Source organism: Phlebotomus papatasi, chromosome 2 (assembly GCF_024763615.1).
Source record: "Phlebotomus papatasi isolate M1 chromosome 2, Ppap_2.1, whole genome shotgun sequence".
In the NCBI taxonomy this organism is placed as follows: Eukaryota; Metazoa; Arthropoda; class Insecta; order Diptera; family Psychodidae; genus Phlebotomus; species Phlebotomus papatasi.
In genome coordinates, this window is record NC_077223.1 from 92,997,525 (window position 1) to 93,021,989 (window position 24,465).

Sequence of the window (24,465 nt, forward strand, 5' to 3'; positions counted from 1 at the left end):
AGAAGTGACAATCTACTGGGGAGAAAATTTATAGTGCAGTGTTGTTGAAGGAAAAACCCAAAAAAAAGTGATTCATACATTGCACACAGCAAAGTAACTCCAACACGAAACTCTTCACCATTGTACCTTTTATCGAATTGTGTGTGAAAATATTGAGGAAAATGGTGATAAACGTTGGAAAAACCGTGTGCAAATATAAGTGATGACCTGACCAAAGGGTGGAACTTTTGAGAGATAGTAGTGGAAAAAATCTTCATTATGAGCGTATTCAAAGTGCTTCTCTGTTGCCTCATTCTGATTCCCAGTACAGTCATTCCATCGAGAGAACCACGAGCTGATGAAAATATCAAATATGGATTGTAAGGAAAATTCTTGCCATTTTTTTTTCACCCAATTGTCAACCATTGACTTTCCCATAAATCTTATCAGGGTTCACGCATGGGCTGAGAAGTTGGGTATTGAACTCTGGCATGTTGGTGATTTTATAACACGGAGAAAACTAGTACAAGATGTGAGTTTTCAATCAATCTCTATAAGTTTTAGTTAATGTGCTAGTTTATAAAAATATTCACATAACTTTTCTGCAGAGTTTCAAACAAGCTCAAGTTATTCCACGGTCTGGACAAAAAATTGCTGAGGAAATGTCCAAGGAGATACTTTATTTGATGGAATCAAGGATTAGTGCAGTAAAGGTATAAAAACTTGTTGTAAATTATTTTAGATCTTTCTACTTAATAAAATGTGGAAAATTTGTTATATAGCGTATTATGGATGCTGCGGAAAACATGGCTGTATCTTACGAGCACAAAGAAGCTGATCCTGAATTTCGATATTACAATGCAAAGGAGATGATTGAACCAGTTGTGAAAGTTAATAAAACGGACGACTCTACAGAAGATGATGAAAACGAGGAACCGAAATTATTTGATGAAAATGGTGAACCGATAAAAATTATTAAACCGAAGGAGATTGTTTTAACGCCTGATCCTCATTTCTTCAACATCCGTATTAATACGACACATAGTTCTGTTCACGTACCCACAAACGTCTATGACCGATGTAAGAATTAAGATTAACAAATAAGTTTTTTTTAAGTAACTTTTAACATATTGCAATATTTGCAGCTGTTGAAGTGATCTCGGCCATTGAATGGTCAGAGAAGTTGGATAATATCTTCAGGGACAACTACGACAAAGATCCAACGCTTTCATGGCAATTTTTTGGTAGTTCAACAGGATTTATGAGACAATTTCCAGCATCAAAATGGCAAGAAGATCCTGTGGATTTGTATGACTGTCGTTTGAGATCTTGGTATATTGAAGCAGCCAATAGTCCTAAGGATATTGTAATCCTTGTGGATATATCTGGCTCAATGACGGGACAACGGAATGATATAGCAAAGCATGTGGTCAACAATATTCTCGATACACTTGGTACAAATGACTTTGTTAATATCTTCAAATTTGCCATCAGTGTCGAAGAGATCGTACCATGTTTCCGGGATATGCTGGTCCAGGCCAATATGGAAAACATTCGTCAACTGAAAATGGCAATGGAGGATTTTCAGACAGAAGAGATCGCCAATGTAACAGCTGCCCTAATAAGGGCCTTTGAGCTGCTAGAAGAATACAGAAATGATAAAGTCGGTGCCCGTTGCAATCAAGCCATTATGCTAATTTCTGATGGAGTCCCGTATAAGTATCAGGACATTTTCGAGTACTACAATTGGCCTTACATACCAGTCCGAATCTTCACATACCTCATTGGACGAGAGGTTGCAGATGTCAAGGAAATCAAATGGATGGCATGTGAAAATCGTGGATACTATGTGCATCTAAGTACTATGGCTGAAGTGAGGGAACAAGTTCTTAACTATATACCCGTTATGGCCAGACCTCTTGTGCTCAACAAGACCTATCATCCGATCATCTGGACGCAAGTTTATGCCGATGAAGTGGATCCAAAGATGACAGATTGGCAGTGGGAGATAAAGGAACGTGAAGAACAAAAGGAACGCTTTATGAGCCAACGGAAGAACTACAAAAATTTTCATTTACCCGAAGAACAGGAACGTCGATATCAACTAAAATTGAAAAAGGTAAGTTTTAAATCAAACTCTTTGACGATCATCGTCAAGGAGTAGATAACTGTGCCGCTCACGATTCACTGGATCTCTTCCAAAAACCGTGCCGATCTGCCAATTTCATGTCAATCTGTCGATATCATACCGATCTGCTAATCTCATACCGATCTGACAATTTCTATCCAAATTGTGCCAATCTGTCGGTTTCTTAGCAAAATATTGTCGATTTGCGAGTTTTTAGTTCCAGATTGGCATTATTTTACCGATCGCCGCTCACGGTTCACTATGTGAGAAGCATTATTTCACCCCTTGATCATCGTAAATGCCTGTTACTGTAACTTTGTATTCGTAATATTCGATACTACACTGAGAAAAATCCGAAAAAATTAAAATAACATTCCGGAAATGTTTATTTTACCCTGCAGTATTGATACGAAATCTGTGTAAATATTATGCTTTTTAGGTGTATTATGGGTTAAAGTTATCCTTTTTCATGTTAATTTAACCCTTAAAAAGGTGTAAAATTAACATTAAAAAATGTTGATATATGTTTACACCTAAAAAGTGTTAAATTTATGAGAAAAAAAAGTTAATCACACCCCCGTTTTTCTCAGTGTAGAAATCGTTTTCTAAAAATTTACTATGGTGCGATAGGGTAATTTGGAACTGGGCGAATCGGACTTAAAGAATTTTGAGATTTTTTAACAGTTTCAGATAGTCGGCAAAAAATAAAACAGTACCATGAAAAAGTTACGTAGATGTAAGTGACTTTGTCCCTTCTGTTCGAAAGCTCTTCTTTAATTCTAGAAAATGAGGATGATCCTCATCGATCGATTATGATAGATTTGATCAGGAAAGACCATCCTTGGAGTTCTAGAATTAATGAAAAGCTTACGAACAGTCGAGGGCAAAGTCACCTCTGAAAGGCAAAGTCACTCCCATCTACGGTGTAAGCCCTACATTCAAGTATACTTCTTCATCGTATTCTTATTTTACCCATCTAAAGCAGCTAGGAAATCTTAAAATTACAATTTATGTCAGATTCCAAATTATTCCCTTACCCTACTTTAAAATTCAAACAACTACTTTAAAATAAATAAAATCGAAACCCAATACCGTACGTATTTTTTTCTTTCTTAAACATCTCATACAGTGAAAATTGTACGTACGTATCAGACACAAATCTACAAGACCAAGACTTTCATTTTAATTGCTACTGCAAAAATTTTAAATCTTCTTTGTATTTAAATCGTAAATGAAAATGCAATCCAATGGCAAAACTCTTTGAAAGATCCTAAAATGGATAACGGACTATTGCATGCAAACCTAAGTTTTCAAAAATAAGTTAGACAAAATTGATATTTTCTGCAACAAGAATATTTTGGAAAAAAATTATTTAAAACTTAAATATTGTTTTTTTTTATATTTTAGAATACTTTAAAATTTCTTAGAACTTTGTACTTTTATGAAGGTTCATAAAATCCAACTATTATAAAAACTTGAACCGTCGTTCTCTGTTATTCTTGGAAGATATCGATTTTTAAAAACTTATGGCTTGTCACATATTACCCCGGATTTTTCAAGATTCTTTCCCTTTCGAAAAGAATCGTTTAATAAAAATTCTGATCTCAATTGTAAGAGCACAAAAAGACTCAGACACTGTTCCTCGAAAATACTAATACTGTTAAATGTAATTGTAAAGATTTATCCCAAAGTGTTATACACTTAGGGCAAAAATAGACTCAGACTGACCCTCGATTTAGCCTGTAAATTTGTCAGTAAAGGTTTATCGTAAACTGTCATACACTTAGGACTTAGGAACATCCAGATAGAGTTCCTTTTTATAAATTTCCATTACCTAATCCTTTAATGCCAAATTTTACAAACTGAATATTCTCGAGGATCAGCCTGAGTCTATTTGGGTCCTTGGGGTTTAGGATCATCGACTAGAGATCTTTTGAATAAATTTTCCTTTACGTAATCCTCTACTACAAAATTTTACAGGTTATTTTTGAGAAGCAGTCTTAGTCTGTTTAGGTCATAAGGAACGAATCTATCGTGGTCTTCAGACTAAAGGGTTAGCCTAGTTCCTGAAGGTCTTGAAATCATAAATACCAATTAATTTTCTTCGCTTTTTAGAACCTAATAGGCCATTTAAATTTAATAATCCAATCAAGTCAAAATTTTCAAAAAAAAATCTTGACTGATGAGAAATTAGACAAGTTAAGCCAAATGGCTAGGCCTTAGATCTGAAGCCCGTATAAGATTACAAAGTATTTTTATGTCCTTAATACGATTCAGTCTTTGTAGTTAAATACTCAATCTAAAGCAGTTACAAAGCTGTACTTTACAACTTGTTAATTCCATAGTTTCTATCGGATTCTTTCATATTAATTGATATTTTTCTCTTTCAGAATCAAGATCAAACAACAGATACAGAAAAATATCACTTCATGACAACGGTTTCAATGCCAGTATTCGATAGACGAGAAAATGCCGTGAGTATAAATGAAAAATTAACCTAAGAAGATGGTCAATTTTCATTTTCAGCCAAAATCCCATGGAATTTCTCAAATATTGAGAAATTAATTCGGTATTCAATAACTAATCTGTAATTTTTTTTGTGGGGCGGGTAAACTTTTGCGCTAATCTGTGAAAGTCCATAAGTTTTATTAAAATCACAATTTCACACTACAGAATATTACGGAAGACATTCTAGTTAACGAGGCATATTGGGTCACGATAACACGTGAGGTATTTTATTAAATTTCTACCAGAAGAAAAACAATACTTTTTCCTTTTTGTTAATTAAGAATTTAATAATTTTTGAGAGTCAGAGGCGGTTTTAGTATTTTTGTTTATTATATTTTGATTTTTGTTCAATAAATAAAATAAAATTTTTGTTTTTAATTTTGTTCTGTATTACAACTTTTTACATTATGCAGACATTTGATTACAATCAAACTAATTAGATATATATATATTTTTTAAATTAGTGAAACCGCCATATTGCCATCCTTGTTAAAAATTGGAGGTGTACAAAGTCGAATTACCTTAGATAGTCTCATAGCGACTAGCCATTTATGCGACTTTAAATTTAATCCAACTAGAAGTGATTTTTATGGTAAAAACATTTTTTACAAAGTAGTGATTTATTTTTAGTGTAATTACACTAGATCTTTAGTATCTATTTTTACATACTAAACAAACGCTTTCTTCCAGGTAGTAGCTAAAAATAAACATTTACTAAAACATAGTTTTCGTACCTTTATCGTTACTTTTTAACCTTGACATATTTTTGGGAAATTAAATTATAATTGGATTTATTTTTTATTGACATAGAATAAACTAAAATAGATACGAAAGTGTCCAAATTTTAATTTACTAGAGATTATAGGTAGCGTAAAGTTACGTAAATTGAAAACTTTTCAAATTTATTAAAAATACGCTAAAGATAGAGTAAAATTGGTAAAATATATTTTAATAAAAAATGCTAAACATATTTCCAGACAAAAATCGCCAATCTGCTAGGAGTCGCTGGCACAGATGTACCAATAAAGGATATAAAACGATTAATGATGCCTTTTATGGTGAGACATTAAACTTTAACTGAGTTATAAAATCGATAACTAATTGATTACAATTCAAGCTTGGTGTCAACGGTTATGCTTTCATTGTGACCAATAATGGATATGTGCTCATCCATCCTGATTTGAGACCAGTATTTCAGGACATCCTCAAACCAGCCTACAACGCAGTGGATATGATTGAGGTAGAACTCATGGATGATGATAGAGATCCAAGAGATTTCAATGAAAATCTTATAGAGGTACAGGCTTTTAAAAAACTAAAATCTAAAATTTCACATTTTTAATCTAAAACTTTTGTTTTTCAGATGAGAGATTCTATTATAAATCAGTCAAATGGATCCAAATGGATGCTTGTGAAATACCATTTGGATACCATGGTAAATATTTATTTCCTTAAATCAATATTATTATTTATTAATTTTTTATATCTATATACAGAAACGAGTCTCTCGACTTAAGCGCTTGTACTTCTGGACACCCTTGAAAGAAACTCCCTTTACACTTGTGGTGACGTATCCAGAAAGTTACGGTGTCAACCGAATTCAACCTCGAACAGAGGATGAAATTCACCGGTTATTGGCGCAAGGGCACAATTTGACTGATTTCTTCAATGGCAATCATTGGAGCATTCATCCGGACTGGATTTATTGCAAAAGCAAGCACCATACCTACGGCAGTCCGGAGAATGAGTTGAAGGATGTGCTGAAGAATATGAGTAAGCCAGGGTGGAAATGGCCTACAAATAGAACGCCTCCGCCCCCTGAGCATGCTGTTAGCTTCAAATCCTGTAAGTTTCCAAGGGTCATCAAACTATCTCTAATTTTATTTAGAAAATGAAAAATTCCAAAGTTTGTCAAGAGTTTGCAAAAACGGTTTACGATCTCATTTAAATTAATATCCCTGAAAATTTGTATAAACGTTTTAATGAGTAATTATACGGAGAGCCGATAGTGTACTCCATTGTCACTGTCTTCTTAAATATTTTAAATTGGGAGTACACAAATTAATCTGTAAAAGAGGTGTGGCCAAAATTATTCCGATTTTAAACTTGATAAAATAATCAATAGTTTGAGATACCTTACAGTCCCGGTCGAAATTCTGAAAGCCAAAATCTAGAAATCCATGACCTGGACGCCCATATCCCAAAAGGGAAAATCCAGAATTGGCCGAAATCCGAAATTGACCGAAATCCCGAATTGGCTTAAATACTGAATAGTCAAATCCCCAAAAATCCCAAAGGGACTAAAATACCAAAAACCAAAATTTCGAAACCCGAATTCTGAATTGGTCGAAATACCGAATAGTTAAAATTCCGAATGAGTCAAAATCCCGAAAGGGATAAAATACTATAAGCCAAAATCCCGAAAGCCGAAATTCCGAACGCCAAAATCCCGAAAGGGTCAAAATCCCAAAAGAGCACGGAAAATCATAGGGTCAAAATCCCGAATTTTTCGAAATTCCGAATGGGACTAAATACCGAAAGAACTTAAATACAAAAAGCCAAAACCTCTGAAATCCCGAACACTAAAATCCCGAAAGGGCCAAAATCCCGAAAGCCAAAACACCTAACGCCAAAATTCCGAATTGGTCGAATTACAGAAATGGGCCGTAATCCAGAATGCCATAATTTTGAATTATTCGAAATCCCGAAAAGGATAAAACACTAAAAGCCAAAATCCCGAAAGGGCAAAAATCGCAAAAGAACCAAAATCCCAAATTGTCCGAAATCCCGAATGCACCTAAATACCGAATTGTCAAAATTCCGAATGAACTTAAATATAAAAAGCCGAAATTCCGAAGGGGCCAAAATCCCAAAAGAGCCAAAATCCCGAAACGTCCGAAATTCCGAATGGACCTAAATACCGAAAGAACTTAAATACAAAAAGCCGAAACCCCTGAAATCCCGAAAGCTAAAATCCCGAAAGGGCCAAAACCCCAAAAGTCATAATCCTAAATTGGCCGAAATCTGGAATGGGCCGAAATACCGGAAATCCATAATCCCGAAAGAGTTAAAATACCGAAAGCCGAAATTCCGAAAACCGAAATACCGAATTGGTAAGAGTATCATAGCTACTCCCGCGATTGCCCAGATACTTGTTGAAGGTAAAAGGAGCTTTTCTATTCCTTGAGAAATTAATCCGCAGATTTAGGATTGTGACCATTAGGGATTTTGACTTTTGAAATTGGGGCTGCCATCAATTTCAAACCAAATTCTCGGGATCGCTTAATATCGATTGGTGCCCCTGTAAATACGAATAAGCGATATTTTAAATAAAGCACTTTAGTACTTTAAATGTCATACGACATTTGACAAACTTTTAATATTGATTTATCAATAATGCAATCATTGCATTTCTCTCAATAAAATATTGTACGTTGTGATGAAGTTCTCACTTGCAACTCCACAGCTAACAGTTCAGGACGTTCAGCGTCAAAATCAGAAAAGGATCAATACTACTGTGAGTAATTGAATCGCAGCAGTTCTCTATTAAGAGTCTCTTAATGCACTCTATATAAATATTTCTCACCTTATTTTACATGCACTTAACAAAATATTTGCATCACAATTCAAGATATTCTTGCACAATTCTATGCACAGTTAGCTGAGGAATTGCACATGACACAACAGGTGTCCGTTCATGACATTAATTATTGTAATTTACTAAAATTATCAATTATAAATCCTTTTTTATTTTTTATTTCTAAGAAAGTAACAATGAATTTTTATTTGCAGGTGACCGAAATTTGATGCAATCACTCGTTTATGATGCTAAAGTCACAAGTTGGTGGAATGCAACTCATAATCTCAAGGATGATAAGGGGTGAGTTGGACATTTTTAAGAATTCAAAGATGATATAGGACCGTTGTCAAATGCACTAAAAAAATTGTAGTTTTTCCACTAAATGCACAATTCTATGCACATTTTCATTTAATACGTCTGAAATTAAATAAATTGCACTCATTGTGGAATAGTCCAAGTCCCATTGCTGTACTAATGGGACTTTTGCCAAGGTAATTGATAATGAGTCTTTACGGTTTTACAATCATAGCGATGGAAAGGTAAAATAATAACATGTTGCAAGTAACTCTGAGTTGGAGAGTTTATGTGGGACCGCTGCTCTCTACAACATATACTAAAATTAAGATATACACTACCCGTTTTCCAGCAGCATTTTAAATAAATGTCCCTGTTTTTTTTGTATCGTTCAGGAATGAGTTTAAACAACGTTTCGGCATAACCGTAGCTTTTATGGCTACTCACAGTGGTTTGACGCGATGGCAAGAGTTCTACAGTAATTCCGTTGAGGAAATACGATCAGAGTAAGGGCGAGAAAATCTATTCAGCTTGATACATTGATTAAATCTTTATGTCTTTCAGTCAAAGCTTTAGTGAGAATAACAAGAAAGCTGTTGATGAAATTTGGTACAAACGAGCTGTTGAACAACATTTTGTTGAACCAACAAGCTTTACATATTCTGTACCGTTTGATGCTGCAGAAACAATTGAAAACACAAAAGATGTATTAGTAACCGCAAGTCATGCAATTTTCCATACGGACGGTGGAAAATCAGCACCAGCAGCGGTTGTCGGTTTCCAATTTCAACATTCGGCTCTCAAGACGCTCTTTCGCAACATCACAGCAAATTGTGGTGATGCCAGTTGCTCAAAAACTTGCGCTTCCGATGGTATCAATTGCTACATCCTCGACAACAATGGCTACATCATTGTGAGTCCTGACATTGCGGATACTGGAAGATTTTTTGGAGAGGTCAAGGGATCAATTATGCAACGTCTGGTTGATGAGAATATTTACAAGCAAGCAATGATTTATGATTACCAATCCGTATGCTTTGCTCTGAAAGAATCAACCAATGTTGCGGGAATACTACAAACAGTAAGTCGTATTTTTTACAAAGAATCGAAGATTTTTTTTAACGGAATTTTCTATTTATTTTAGCCACTTAGGTTTATCTTGAAGTTTCTTCAAGTTTTCGGACGCATTATCATATTCTTCATGGCCGAGATTTTATTTCTTCCCGTTGATGCTAACTATGTCGGGTATACATATGCCATGGATGACATGTTTTATCCCGAACCCACGGAACCATACTACAATGTGCCCACTACCAAACGACCAGAATTTGATCGTCGTGTACTGATCAACAAGACCCGACCACAACCTTGTGATCAGATCATTACGCTGTATCAACTCAACATGGAGAAGGAGAAGACGGTGTTTAAGAAACCGGCCAGCGGATGTGAGCGTCCTTTTGTCGTCACACCCATTTCCTATAGTAACCTCATTCTCCTCGTTGTGGACACATTATGCCCAATAAGTGATCCCGAAATCATCCTAACGAATCTTCCGATGGAGTTCAACTACAATTCCTCTCTAGCCTGCCACAAGATTCGCTTCAATGATCTCCCGCGCAAGAGACCATCAAGCTGTATCAATACCCATGACAAAGAGAGCACCATTGAACTCTGTGGCCAATCAACACGCATTAGTGTCTCACTAAGTCTCCTGTTTCTCGTCGTTGCAAAAATCCTGTCACTCCACTAACCGTTGAACTAGTGGCTTGTAGTAGAAAGAAAACTCGAAGAATTTTGTCCAACACACAAGGCGCCTTCTAGTTTAAACTTAAATTCATTCAGCAACACGTAAAAGTAAATCCGAAAATTCTTGTACAACTGTGATAAATGATTCGTATTTGAGAGGAGAGAAAAAAAAATTCATAAATAGGGACGAATGACATTCTCGTAAATTTGGGCTACAACATCTCCAGCAAAGATCCTTTGCAAATAGAAAAAAAAGAAACAGAAATCCATTTTATGCATAAACATTTAGAGCTTTCTTATATATTATATAAATTCAAACATCTTTGTCATTTTCATGAGAAAACCCAAAAAAAAATGTCTGTGTAAAATAAATATTGTATAAATACAGTTCAATAAAAATTCACAGTATATAATTAAAAATTAATTAAAATTTACCAAAAATGAAACAAAGAATTGTACGATCTTTTTTTGTTCTTTTTTTCAAAACTCACTAAACTGAAAGATCACATGAATAAAAGATTATGTCATGTTACAGAATTTTTCTACATTATCTATTCTAATGAATCATCTGTATCGTCGTCCTCTACAGGTTCTTCCTTAACAATTGCGCTATTACTTCTGGTTACAGTGTGACTCTTCTCTGGACCATTCTGAATAAAACAGATTGGAATTAAAATTTAAAAAAAATCTAAGATTCTACCTTGTGAGCATAACAATAGTGATTTCATATATTTTTATGAACTATCTACACTCCCAAGAAACAATTTTTTCTAAATATAGTCTTGTAGAATTCCCTAAGTAAGGCATTATAGAACCAAAAATCTTTTTATTTGCTTATAACGCTCTTGGTCCCATAACTGAAGTAAAGCGGTGCACTATTAAGGATCTCAAGAGCTTCTATAGGAATTTCAATATAAAATTCTCACTTTAAGTCTTTTAAAAGTGCAATAAAAGACGTGTCTAATACTTGGTTCTATAAGACAGCTATTTTGCTTCTTGGGCTTGCTGTTATACAGGGAGTTTCGCTTTGAAAGAATTTTCCGGGACCGAAAAAAAGCTCACGAATTAACTCCAATGATATAGTAAATTGAGGAGCTCAGAGCAAAAAACGCTATTTTAATAGGGAAATGCATACGACTTAGAGTTTTTTTGCTCTGAGCGCCTGAATTGCATATTTGCAGGAGATATCTTTGGGATAAGTTATGAAAACTCCGTGGTGTATGCAAGACATTAGTATTGCAATAGTATTGCAATAGTAGGCATCTTATATCAATTTCTTTCAATCCGTTTTTTCTCAAGCCGGAACTCCCAGTCAATGGAGGCTCAGAATTATGCACATTTTTGGGACCGGAAAAAACGTGCATAAACGAATTATGCATCGAGAAAATTTGCATACAAACACTACTTTTTGTCTAGAGTTCTTCAATAAATCGTAAAAATATTCAAAAATTTTATCTTAATAAAAGAAATTAAAGTTTTATTCTGAAAAATAAGCATACTGTTTTCAAGTTTCCCGCGTTACAAAATAGTATACTTTAAGGCGTATTTTAAATATGATTTAACACTAAACCTACCAAGGCCCGGTCAAATTGACCGGTTTAAAATTAACACATTAAGCGGTACAATGCCACTGTCAAACTTTATGAATTTCTTAAAATATGTATATACAGCAGAACCCTGTTATAGGCCATCACTGTATAGTCCACAATTTATCGACAGTTGATTTCGAAAGACCAATTTTAAGTTAGGTTATGTTTATAGTAGTAGATAATAGTAGAGTAGTTGTGATAATTGTGATCCATAATGAAGAGAGCGAGGACAAGTACCACAATCGCAAAGAAAGTGGAAGCCGTCGAGCAATTTCAATACTAAAAGTCGTTGATAATTTTAAAAAATGACGTGTGATCCAAGTGTCAAATCTGGAACCAAATATGGGCTATAGCGAGGCTCTACTGTAATATATTTTTCAGTGTTTAAAATTTCATATTTTGCTCTTTTTCAAGACAAATTTGTTGAGTATCCTACTCTACCGCGGTTTGTTATTTAATCGAAAAACGACCAAAAACGGTCGGTAGGTTTAGTTTTAAATAATTGACTTACAATTGGAAAACAATAAAAAAAAAACAGTAAATTGAGAAATGCTGATATGACAAGTGTCGTTTCAAACGACATACACTTACTCCCAGCATTATGCACCTGACGGGATTATGCACATACAAATATGCGTGTTTCCCTAACATTAATGTAAGTATATTAAGTAAGTGTATGTCGTTTGAAACGACACTTGTCGTATCAGCATTTCTCAATTTACTGTTTTTTTTTACATTAATGTAATTAATTAATTTACATTAATTAAAAAACATTAATGTTAGGGAAACACGCATATTTGTATGTGCATAATCCCGACAGGTGCATAATGCTGGGAGTAAGTGTATGTCGTTTGAAACGACACTTGTCATATCAGCATTTCTCAATTTACTGTTTTTTTTTTACTATTTTCTATCTAATCCAATTATGATTTATCATTTCAATTGAAAACCAGAAAATAACAAAAATACAGACAAAAAAAGAAGCCATGCAAACTTCGAAATATTCATTTTTTTACGGTTTTAAAACTAGAAACATTATTACCGTAATTATATAAGTTTTGGAAAAATATCAGTTAGACTGTTAGACAAAATCGTTTCGATTTCGACGCGATCTTTTGATACCCTACAACTATCTTCAATTTCGTTTCGCATCACTTTCTTTTTATGTAAAATTAATGCAAGAAAAATCAAGGTACGGCTCCCAAGGTAGATTTTCGTATTTTGAAAATTTCGTAATTTACCTTTTTCTCGAGTTTTTTGTGACACGACTTCTTCAGATGTTTCTTGAGGTATCTCTGTTTCTGGAAATTTTTCCCACATCCTGAACAAGCAAACAAATCCGGTGTATGGCGTAGTCTCTTATGCTGCAGCATATCCTTCCGTTTCACAAAAGTCTCATCACAGTGGTCACACTTTGTAAAGTTTATATGCTCAACCATATGCTCCTGTAGTTCATCCTGGCTCCCAAGTATTTTATCGCATTTCCGACACTTTATATTTCTCATCCGTTCATGGTATCGCTGATGGAGAACGTATTTGTCTTTTCGACCAAATGACATATTGCATCCTTCTTCTGAACAGGTGTAGGGCTTGTCCGTTGAATGGATTGTCTGGATATGACGTCTGAGATTTTTCATTGATTGAAAGCCAACTTCGCAAATTGTACACTTGAAGTCCTTCTGGTTCGTATGGACTTTTGTATGGTTCTCCAAACGTACAGCATCATCGAAACTTCTACCACACAATTGACAGGGAAAAGCTTTCTGAGATTGATGAACTTTCGAATGACTGACCAACTGGAAGTATCGATCAAAGCTCATAGCACAGATTGTGCAATTGAATGTTTTCTGCTTAGTATGGGTCTTCATGTGGTGACTGAATGTTTGCTGATTGCTAAATTCATTTTTGCATAGTGAGCAGGTGAAGCGAAATTGTTCCAACAGATCCTTGGCACTCATCTCTATATCGTGGGCTTCTTCCATATGATCCCGCAGTAGATCGAGTAACAGGAAGCTTTTGTAGCAATAGACGCAGTCATAGATGGAATCTTCATTTGGTTCTTCCGCCTCAGACTCCTCAATCATCTGAATATCTTCTGGTTCATCATCCTCTGACATGTAAGGTGAATCTGGGGGCATTATGGAGGAGACCCCTTTAACTACTTCCCTGGGTGGTTCATTGGAATCCAATTTCTTAGTTTCGGTGCTTGAGCTCTGATGGAATGTATCTGGAAGTACTGCCTTTTGGGTCTTTTTTGGAGTATCTTTGTCCAAAACGATCTCTCCACGACCAGCATGGGCTTTCAGATGCGCTGTCAATTTGTCCCTACGCGGAAAGGTTGATCCGCAGTGATCGCACTGATATGGCTTCTCACCTGTATGCAAGATCATGTGACGCTTCAGATTCTTAGCTGCCTGGAAGTGCTTATTGCAAATAAGACAGACATGATCAGTCGTCCCAAAGTGAACACGCATATGATGGTCCAGTTTGAACTGATCGTCATAACTCTTCCCACACTTTGTACAAGCAAAAGGCTTAGCATCTTTATGCATTTTCATGTGTTTAGCAAGTTTATCTCTACGATTGAAGCATTTTTCGCAAAAACTGCAGGGAAAATCCTTCCTATGGGTTCCTTCGTGCTGCCGCAGGGAAGACACTTGACTAAATGTCTTCCCACACAAATTGCATTTATGCAAAATCTCATCAACAGCAAGAGGCATAACACCATGACTCTGCAGATGTTCTCGCAGTAATTCAGGACTGAGAAAACTCTTGTAGCAGTGTTGACAGTCGAATACCTTTGCTCTCTTCGTCTCCTCCTGCTCCTCCTGAACATCTGCAGTATGAGTAAAATAGTGATCTCTCAATTCATCAGTCGTTTCGCAGACTTTCTTGCATATTGTACAAGTGTTGATTTCATGCGATTTAGCATGTATGGTTCTGTGGAAACGAAGCTGTTCCTTATCCTTGAATATCTCTCCACATGAAGGACATTCAAATTCATGCAATTGTCTCTGCTGTACACCTGACTCCACTTTAATCTTTTGTCCATCATGCGACCTTTTGTGATTCATCAAGGTGTCTTTCCTATTGAAAGTTTTGCTGCATATATCACAAGCAAAAGGTCTTTCCCCTATCAATAAAACATTTTAGAAAAACATAAAAAATTAAGAAGGAACTTAATATTACAATCCTTTTACCTGTGTGTATTAATTCATGACGCTTCAGGTGTTTCTGCTGAGTAAAAATCATCCCACAAGTTGAGCAAGGAAATGATTTTGGTGCTGATACCTTCTTGGACTTTGCCTTCCTACAAAAAATCAACAATATTTGCAATTATTAAGCAATAAAATTATAAATTGATTTTAAAATTATACTTTGGAGGCTTTTGTGATGCGTTTTTCTTATTTTTCGCTTTTTCTGTGCTGTTATCATCACAATCTTCATATTCCACATTGCACAAGATAAACTCTGGTGGGATATCCACATGTATAATCTCAGGTTTATCCTTAGGATTCTTAGTACTCATTCTTATTTTTGTATTGCAAAGTTCTTGGGAGAGAGAGCACCATCAAAACACTTATTTTGACTTTTTGAGTGTCAATTTCTCGTCCCCTGAGCTCTTTAAGCTCAGTACATACTGCCTGAATGTCTTCAAAATACAACAGAACATCTGTTTTAAGTATCATGCTCTACAATTCCCTAAAATTATAAAAGAATAATAAAATTAAATAAATGTATCCTTTCGTAGTGGAATAACTATTTGAACATCCAATATCCAATATGGACACCCCACAGCTCCTTTTGATTCTATTTTACGGCTCGAATGACCAAAAATGATCTTTTTTTACAACTATACACTATAAACACTGGTATTACTTTCAATTTTCACTGATAATGTTGAGAGATTTTGAAAAAGGACTAAAATTCTCGACAGAGAAGGTATTCTTTGCAAAAACTTGCAAGAACCAAGTGCAAATGCATCTCTCTTCCTTCAAACAAATTGCTTGAATGCGACTTGTTTGTATTTTGTTTTAACTCGACTCGTGTGTATCGTACTTTATGTTATAAGCGCCTCTATCGGAATATATACAAAGCAAAACTGACATATTTTGTGTTTTTCTTGTTCACCTTCGCCTGCATGATTTTTTCTCTTGTTTGTACACCAATTTTTCCTGCCAATTTTAATTTCAATTTAAGTTCGTGACTCTCAAATTTTATCCATTGACAATTAATCTTTTTGTGATATACCCACATGCTTGGCCGTACGTGCATTAACCAAAAATCACGGGTATAATGTTTGTGAAACCTGTTGCGCACTGAAGTTTTTGTGGCTGTGACCTATTAGGTAAATTCTAGATAATTCACTGATAAGGGCTGTGTTTTGGCTTTGTTGCGTGATACACCTTCATATCTTTCAGCTGTATGATAACGGTCAAGTTGTGCTGATTATTTTTGCAAAACCGTCAGTCGATTAGTATTGAGTGAGTGCTTGGCGAAGTTGCACGATGGTGAATACATCGCTGGTGCCCGTGAGCGATGGTCGGATTGTCCGGGAGAATTTTGTGAGCAACGCACATACCCGGATAAATTTATTCGATGTGCCAGTCACAGCCCTTCGTACTAGAACGCGAGATCACTTGGCACTCCTGCTGGACCCAATAAAGTATTTACCCTCCGAGGAGGGTCACCAACGTGATTGGCGCGGTCTAGCCGATTTTTTAGGTTTCCGCAATCAACACACGGCCTTTCTGGCCACACAGCGAAGTGCCACAGTGAAACTTCTGGAGATGCTGGGCAAACAAGTGGGCGAAGTGATCAGCCTGGCAGAATTACAGCGAATTCTGGGCATCATTGATCGATGGGACGTTATAGACGACACCAATCAGTCATTCCGTAAGTGTAGAAAGCGCCCCTCTTATCACTCGTTCAGCCAAATACCGCCTAATACCCACCCAGCTATCGCAATTCTCGTGACAATAAACCAATAATCCTCTCTCCTCTTACTACTTCAGTGGAGGATGCGGAAATATTTTTGAGTGCCAAACCAATGTTTGTGGAATTGCCAGAAAAGAATGACACCGATTTGGATGATGACATTAATATTCTCACCAATGATGATGCACCAGGACTTCCGCAGAAATATGATGCATTTGTCCTCTTTGCTGACGAGGATATTGAATATGCCACAGAATTAATTGAACGACTTGAGGACAGTGGTTTTAAGGTGAGTACAAAGTTTCTCTTTATCACTCTCTCCCCGAAATACTTTGTTGGTGGTCTACGCCAAAAATATCCTTATCTCGAGGGTTTAACTGAGGATTCAATTTAGATTTTGCTGGTATCAGTCAGTCTTAGTATTTCACAATTACGAAAAAGAAAATATTCTTCCTGAAATAATGATAGAGGACTGATAAATTCTTGTTTGATATAATTATTTTATTAACCCTAAACTGAACTTTGATTTTGAAATAAAAGTTTTAATAATATCCAAATAATCTTACGTACGTTGCTACTTTTTACGATAAGGAATCCAAAGTGATAAATCTAATCCTTAGTTTTATGAGTCAAAAAAAAAAGAATCGCGAATAATTGAATTTTATTGCTAATAGTCCAAGAGAGAGGAAGAGAAATCTTGAAAGTTTGTACATCTACAAGAATAAAACAGTAAAGAAAAAATTAAAACATGAAAAGCGATTAAAATATTATATGTGACGGCAAATATTTTCTAGCAAAAAAGATTTTATAAAAAAAAACTTTAATTAATTAAAACAAAAACCTAAAAATACAAAGATAAGAAAAACAGTGATAAAGTATTTATTTATTTATTCTATATATTTAATTTAATAAGTTTAATTGTTTTGAAAAAATCCAAAAATCGAATATATACAGATACGACAACAGTTGATTCAAACGACGATATGCTTAATATCTAATTTTTATTAATTAAAATTTAACAATTAAAATTCGAAAATCGATAAAATACAGATACACCAACTGCAGACGCAACCGTCGAAAAAAATCAAAACGCATTTGTAAATTTATTATTGTGATATTTCGCAAATGGATAACTCCTAAGTGAGAAGCAAAACCGAGTGTTTGTTATTCTAAAAATCTTACTTATTTTTATAGTTTATTCAACCTTATTTTCATTATTCGAATTCATATTCTTAATGCTTAAGGGGTTATATCTAGCTGACCGTTTACAATCAATGATTTTTTGTGACTCGGCTAATGAACCAATCAATATAAATTTTTCAGATGTGATTACATATAACTTGAGGACCACAGCAATACTCTTTATTTCAATTTTGAATACAAATTACAATTTGACTGTGCAGAACTGCACGGTCTGAGAGTAGATTTTCATTTAAGGCTCTCCGCGGCTAGCGCTCGAATAATTTTATTTATCCGATTACCTTGAAAATTTGAAGGTAGTTACTTGAATATATTCTCCATAGAAGTACACACGATTATTAAAATATATATAATTGATTTTTTCAACTTTCGCAGCAACTTTAAAACGCATTTTGGTCTAAAATATAGACTTTTTGTTTATAAAACACGTAACTATCAATCTTAATAATCATTTGTACGTCTCTGGAGAATCTATCTAAGGAACTACCCAGAAAATTCCAAGTCAGTTTGATAAAATTTACTTGAGTTTTGCTGTGGTTACAAACAATTTTCTGTAAAAATTTGGCAATGTTGTCATTCAGCGTACTTTAAAAAATCGTCGTTTTGGGCACTTGAACGTTCTTTTCAAAAATATATCATGTCTTATATCAATCTTAACATATATCTATATCATTTAAGCACAAAACTATAAAAGTCAACGAAAAAAAATCAAATGGATGTAACCCCTTAAAGGGGTTCCCCTAATTACAAGGTCAGAAGAGGTCTATATTTTTATTCCTTATAGATAAACTATATAAGAATATTCCATAAAAATTTCAAAAAAAATTTAAAAAAGTAATCAAAAAAATCAACAGTAATGAATGCAAAGGAACGCCGTGCAAATTCGCAAATATTCGATTGAATATCCACAACTTTGAATCGAATTTTCTCCACTTCTAATTTTTACAATTTCTCCAAATTGGCGGGAAAGATTAAGAAAACAGTTTTTGACCAATTCGAATGAAGGCTTATTGTCTGCAATATTAGATGCTCTTCTATTTGAATTAAAAGAATTGTTGTAAACTAATTTTTCTAACTTTTAGCATGCTAAAATCAAAATGTTGTCTCAAAAATCCATGTTTTTAAATACCAAAAAAGTTTTATTTCACGATTTTATTCAGGTTTTCTTAATTTAAATGTGAAATACATTCATGAAGATTAAAAATTTTTCGAGTTAGCGATTTTAGGACAATCTGTCTTTCCGGTCTTTTTGATCAAATCCCATGTATCAAACACATAATTTCAACAGAGCTTCCAATACATATCGTATCTTCTTCAGTGGTTCTTGGTAGGTATTTCCTTTAGGATTTTTGCCACTTATTCCTCTACTTTTTATGCATCAGTTTTTGAATTTAGTTAGGAGCGAATTTTCTTCTTTCTTCTATTTCTTTACCAGTTCGTTCGCTGTGTAAAAAAGGAAGAAAAAATCGTTCCTAACTAAATTCAAAAGACTGATTTATAAGAAAGTAGAGGAATTAGTGACAATAATCCTAAATAAAAGACCAACTAAGAACCACTGAAGAAGATACGATAGGTGTCGAAACCTCTGGTAAAATTATGTGTTTGATTCATAGAATTTGATCAACAGATTTCGGCGCTAACCGAAGGACAGATTGTCCTAAAAAACCTAGCTCAGTTCCACCACCGTTGGGTGGCTAACCCTTAATACTACTTTTTAGTTACTTTTTTTCAGGAAAGAAATTGTCAGGTGGATCAACAATTGTCGTACTAGCAATCATACCAAAGTAAATGCGCATTTGTACAGAATTAATGTTAGTGTTACCCGACTCTGTGATTCTTGTGATTCTCTGTATATGAATGTAGATCATGTTATTTTCATTTATCCCCAAGTGTTATCAGATCGGTCGCGGTTGAGCCAGTGTTGTAATGGACTTACTAGTGTTATACGGGCTTCAGATCTAAGGCTTAGCTATCTGGCTTAACTCCTCTAATTCCTCATTACGCATGATTTCTTAGGAAATTGTTGTTTAGGATTGAATATTAAGGATAAATGATTCATTGGATTTTGAAAAATCAATAAAATTGCTTATTCTTAAGATTTTTGAGACCTTCGGGAACAAGGTTAAACCTCCAGTCTGAAGCCGGCCTTAGGGATGTTTTGACTATTGCCTTTGAATGTCACAATGGCAAAATTATAAGAGCGTTATCAAATTTTATTAGAGAAAATGACATTATGTTGTAGGATAGTTCCGAGGCTCAGTACCGGGTGTATACCGAGTTTCCATGTGCGGCGGGGCTTTCTTTATGTGAGCCGCGGGATACCTTGAGTTTCGACTAGGTCGTCCGGCTTGTAGACTTGTGTTGAGAGGGTTTCTCTCGGAGTAGCCGAGTTCTTTATCTCCAAAGTATGAAGCACGAGCTTCCAATGACTGGACGGGGTATCTGGTGGCCGGACTGTTCCCGAAGCATATGGTCCGGCGGGGTCGGTCGGTGCAGGGCCTTGGATTCTATCTGAGCTTTTGTAAATTGATTTCTATTCAGTCTAAGAACGCCGAAAGTATGCGAGGCATGCACTCTGTTGGTTTTGTCCTTATGTATGTATGTTAGAACCTATAACTTGGCAGTGTCACGGTTCGAAATCAGCTCATGGAGCTGAGAACCTGTGGGTGGAGAAGAGAATAAAAAAAACAATTGTCGTAACTTCTTCATTACCTCATCAGCAGTTCTTGTATAGTATGTTTATTTCCATATTGTTAATGAGGTGCTGAAGTTGTGATGAGGAAGTTACGACAATTGCTGATCCAACTGACGAAATACTAGCTGTAGATTTCCCGCCAATTAAAGTGTATTGCGACACTTAGCTCTAGTAAACTACTCATTGGTCTATCATTTTGTAATATTTTTTTTTGAAAAAAAATATATATATTTGAGTACTATAAATATTACATATAAAACTCTATATTAAAAATTTAAGCAAGCGTGGTTGTTTCCTTCTCCTTCTTAAGATGATAACTTGATAAGCTTTTACTTTTACACAGTACTTTTAGACAGACTTGTTCGTAGATAGCTTAAAAGAGATTTGGATAAAATTAGGTTTAGTTGAATCCGGACGAAAGATTAACTGTTAATCAACTAAAAAAGTGTCAAATTGCTTTATTTATTCCTTAAATACCTCAACTTGTTATAAAACTATCTTCCGGACAAAAATTGAAACTTTACATCCAGCAGGTGAGCTTGGCCCACTGCCTGGATTAACGACTGTCAAAAGAGCCGCACCCTCAACAAGTTCAATATTCTGGCATCATACATATCTCAAATATGTCTGCTCGTCCCTGATTATTTTTTTTTCATAATTTTCCTATCTGATAGCAAGATAAGTTCCTTTGCTCTCAAAGGCATTAATCCCAAAAGTGATTGATGATGGACTGTCGCGAAATACGAGACATTCTTAATTTAATTGGTTTGATAGTTTAATGGAATAAACTTTGAGGTCTATAGTTGAAGAATTTTATCATGAAAGATATTAAAAGCAAAGAATATCAGCTGATGATGACGGATCTTCCTATTTTGAGATATCGATACTGGAAGCAAATTAACATTTTCTTCCATGTACTTTATCTCTAATGATAACAATTTTGATAATGTTCCACTAAATTGCAAACAGAATATCTAGCCAGAAATACTACTGTCGTAATTGATTATCTTTCGTATATTTTTTTTACGGCTCGAATGGAATTTATTGTAAAATTGTTGTATTGTGTAAAGAAATTACTCATAAAGGGTAAAGTTTTTTAAAGCAAACTTTGTGCTGCTTCTTTTCAGCTTTGCGAAAAGAGCAGGGACTTGAAAGCTGGACACTTGGAGCACGAGGCCATTTGTCGGTTGATATCTGAAAGATGCAGTAAATTGATCTTAATTGTTACCCGTGCCTTTCTTCAAAGTGCTGCCAATACATTCTTCGTGAATATGGCTCAAGCCTTTGGTATTGGTAAGTTTGTGACGATATTATGCTTGGTATTTCTGTTGCTTCTCCCATTGGTGTTCAGTTTTATCTTAGAGCACAAAATGACGCTATATTGATAAGAGAGGTAGAATTATCATTTATGATTTTTTTTCTTTCTCGATCGTGCTGTTTTTTTTAATGCAGAAAAACGTCGTCGAATGATTATTCCGTGTTTGTATGAAAATTGTATTCTGCCACCGAATCTCAGTTTCTACTTTGTACTCAATTATCAGAGATCTGGAAAATTGTACAATTTCTGGGACAAACTAAAGCAATCAATTCAGAATACACCGGCAGAATCACTAGCTTCACTTCCCGCCAATCCACGTATCACAATTACCGAAGTTGACTCACCACAGACACCCAAGGTTCCGGCATTGACTAGTGCAAAGTGCAATGATAAGACTCTGGCAGATTCTGAAACACCCACACATCCTATTTACAATTCTACCAAGCCCATCATTGTGCTCAAGAAGTCCTACAGTCCAGAACCACAGAGGAAGATCATGCCACCACCACAGAAGCTGAGAACGGTATCAATGTGGGAATTGAGCACCCAAGCATCACCAGAATCTGGCAAAGATAGCAATTCGTCCCCTAGGTCTCTCAATGACACCCTAGTCAGTCCGTCCAGTGCAAGTGCCAGCAAGAAAGGCAAATGGTACAAGAAACTACTCACGCCAAGCAGCAAGAAGACTAGTGAGAGTGGAAGTAGCGTCGATGATGATGCCATTTCCACCGGATCCACAGCTTCCAATGGCAAGGAGAAGAGCAAGAAGAGATGGTTCACCAAGAAAAAAATTGCAATCGCCTTGTGATTTTTCTTCGTGCGCAGGATACCCTCCAGGAGGATGACAATTGTTGAACGAATCAATTTTATTATTTAAATTTATTACCACTTTTTATCATAATCTTCTTTGTTAAAAAAAAAACGGAAGAGATTTTGCAATAAATGGCCTAAACTGCGATAAAATGTCACAATGTACATTCCAATGAATTAGCTAATGGAAGTGATAATTTAAAAGGAATTTATAAAATTGTACACATTTCATTCAAATAAATACATTTTTAGAAGATGTTTTGCTTTCTGCAAAGAATCATCGAACATCACTATTGATTTGGCTGAACCACTTTTCATCCCTTTAATGGCAGGAATGATCCCTGTTAGATTTGTAGGGGAAAGTACTCTCCCTTCGAACGTTCATGCCTTCGAATAATGTGAATTTCTTTTACAGTTCCTAAGAGACTTCCACATGATTGTCACATAATTAATAGAAATATTTAAGTCTCTTAGGAAAACTTAAAGAAAATTCACATTTTTCGAAGGTATGAACGTTCGAAGGGAGAGTATTTTCCCCTACCCTTGATTCTTAAACACGTTTTTAGATCATTCTAGATTTTGAATCATTTAACCCTTTAAGGACGATTCGATCATCAACAAATTTTTACCTACGATCTTTTAAAATTAAGATTTGCTCCAAAAAGTCAGTAAAAATATTTGTTCTGCTCCCAATTTTTGACCCTCCCTTTCCTTAAAGAGTTAAGGGGTTACGTGAATCACAGACTCTAAAAATAAACACCATATTTTCTTCACATTTTTTTCAACATAATAAAAAAATTATTTAGTTCAAGCTCATAAGCATATAAAAGTATAACATTTCAATAAGATTTTATAAAATTTCCATTTTGAAGTTTCAAGAAATTCAGCTGTTTCGACTTGATTTTTGGAGATCTGTTTTTGAAAAAAACTTACTTTGCAGTAGTCAAGATTACTCTGTATTTATCAGAAGTCAAAAAAAATTAAATATTATAATGTTAGCTGATAAGGTAAGCTCATACTTGAGCAGTACCGCAAAGTAAGTCTCTTTTTTAAAAAATATATTCGAAATTCGAAATCAATTTTTAAAATTTTTAAACGAAAATTATTCATTTACGTGCTTAAGAGCTTGAATGGATTTTTTGTTATGTTGAAAAGAAATTGGAGAAAATATGCTGTTTCCCAGTCTCTTAGACCTACGTAACCCATTAACGAGGTAGCCTCAAATAAGCTATTTTTCTATTTTTACTAAAAGCAATATATCGAGAAATTTTAAACCGTTATAGATTTTTTTCTTAATCTCGTCTACTCAATTAACTCTGCATAATTAAACATAAAATATTCAAAATCGCAAAAAAAACATTTTTAAAATTAAATAAGAGAATAAATTGGAAATATCGTATTGGCATCCAAAATTTTGTCGTACTTTTTTTTATTTTCCATTCGAATTCAAAATTCGAAAAGTATGGTACCGTTTTATAAATATTTTTTTCTTAATTGAGGCGCTCGGAGCAAAAGAACTATGCATTTCCCTATCAAAATAGCGTTTTTTTGCTCTGAGCTCCTCAATTGGTCTTCTAAATTAGCTCCACAAAATAGACTTTAATTAACAAAATCGAATAGTTTTCGAGAACTCTTAGACTTAGAGAAAGCATTTTTTTAAATTCGATTTCTTTTTTTTAT

The 24,465-nt window shown here is 34.8% G+C and overlaps 3 protein-coding genes across 10 annotated transcripts; 2 read left to right on the top strand and 1 right to left on the bottom strand.

The window, feature by feature from the left end:
- LOC129802426 (voltage-dependent calcium channel subunit alpha-2/delta-3) lies at positions 1 to 10,772 on the top strand. 8 transcript variants are annotated; one of them, XM_055848217.1, is made up of 18 exons: positions 11 to 359; positions 430 to 511; positions 588 to 692; positions 762 to 1,059; positions 1,125 to 2,098; positions 4,498 to 4,581; positions 4,781 to 4,837; positions 5,593 to 5,673; positions 5,733 to 5,912; positions 5,979 to 6,050; positions 6,112 to 6,460; positions 8,082 to 8,132; positions 8,247 to 8,327; positions 8,408 to 8,495; positions 8,648 to 8,686; positions 8,885 to 8,995; positions 9,054 to 9,570; positions 9,634 to 10,772. In XM_055848217.1, the coding sequence occupies exons 1-18, from the start codon at positions 259 to 261 to the stop codon at positions 10,237 to 10,239; spliced, it is 3,876 nt and encodes a 1,291-aa protein (XP_055704192.1). In that variant the 5' UTR covers positions 11 to 258; the 3' UTR covers positions 10,240 to 10,772. The 8 variants fall into 8 exon arrangements, with proteins under 8 accessions (XP_055704199.1, XP_055704198.1, XP_055704192.1 ...); XM_055848218.1 differs by lacking the exon at positions 8,247 to 8,327; XM_055848219.1 differs by lacking the exons at positions 8,247 to 8,327; positions 8,648 to 8,686.
- LOC129802435 (zinc finger protein 600-like) lies at positions 10,505 to 15,529 on the bottom strand. Its single transcript, XM_055848239.1, has 4 exons — positions 15,202 to 15,529; positions 15,025 to 15,134; positions 13,066 to 14,957; positions 10,505 to 10,885 (listed from the first exon to the last, which is right to left on the bottom strand). Exons 1-4 carry the CDS (start codon positions 15,351 to 15,353, stop codon positions 10,787 to 10,789), a joined length of 2,253 nt encoding a protein of 750 aa, XP_055704214.1. The 5' UTR covers positions 15,354 to 15,529; the 3' UTR covers positions 10,505 to 10,786.
- Positions 15,530 to 15,914: 385 nt separating this feature from the next.
- LOC129802442 (uncharacterized) lies at positions 15,915 to 23,039 on the top strand. The gene is made up of 5 exons (XM_055848249.1): positions 15,915 to 16,172; positions 16,246 to 16,720; positions 16,840 to 17,051; positions 21,785 to 21,950; positions 22,110 to 23,039. Exons 2-5 carry the CDS (start codon positions 16,333 to 16,335, stop codon positions 22,781 to 22,783), a joined length of 1,440 nt encoding a protein of 479 aa, XP_055704224.1. The 5' UTR covers positions 15,915 to 16,172; positions 16,246 to 16,332; the 3' UTR covers positions 22,784 to 23,039.
- Positions 23,040 to 24,465: the final 1,426 nt, after the last annotated feature.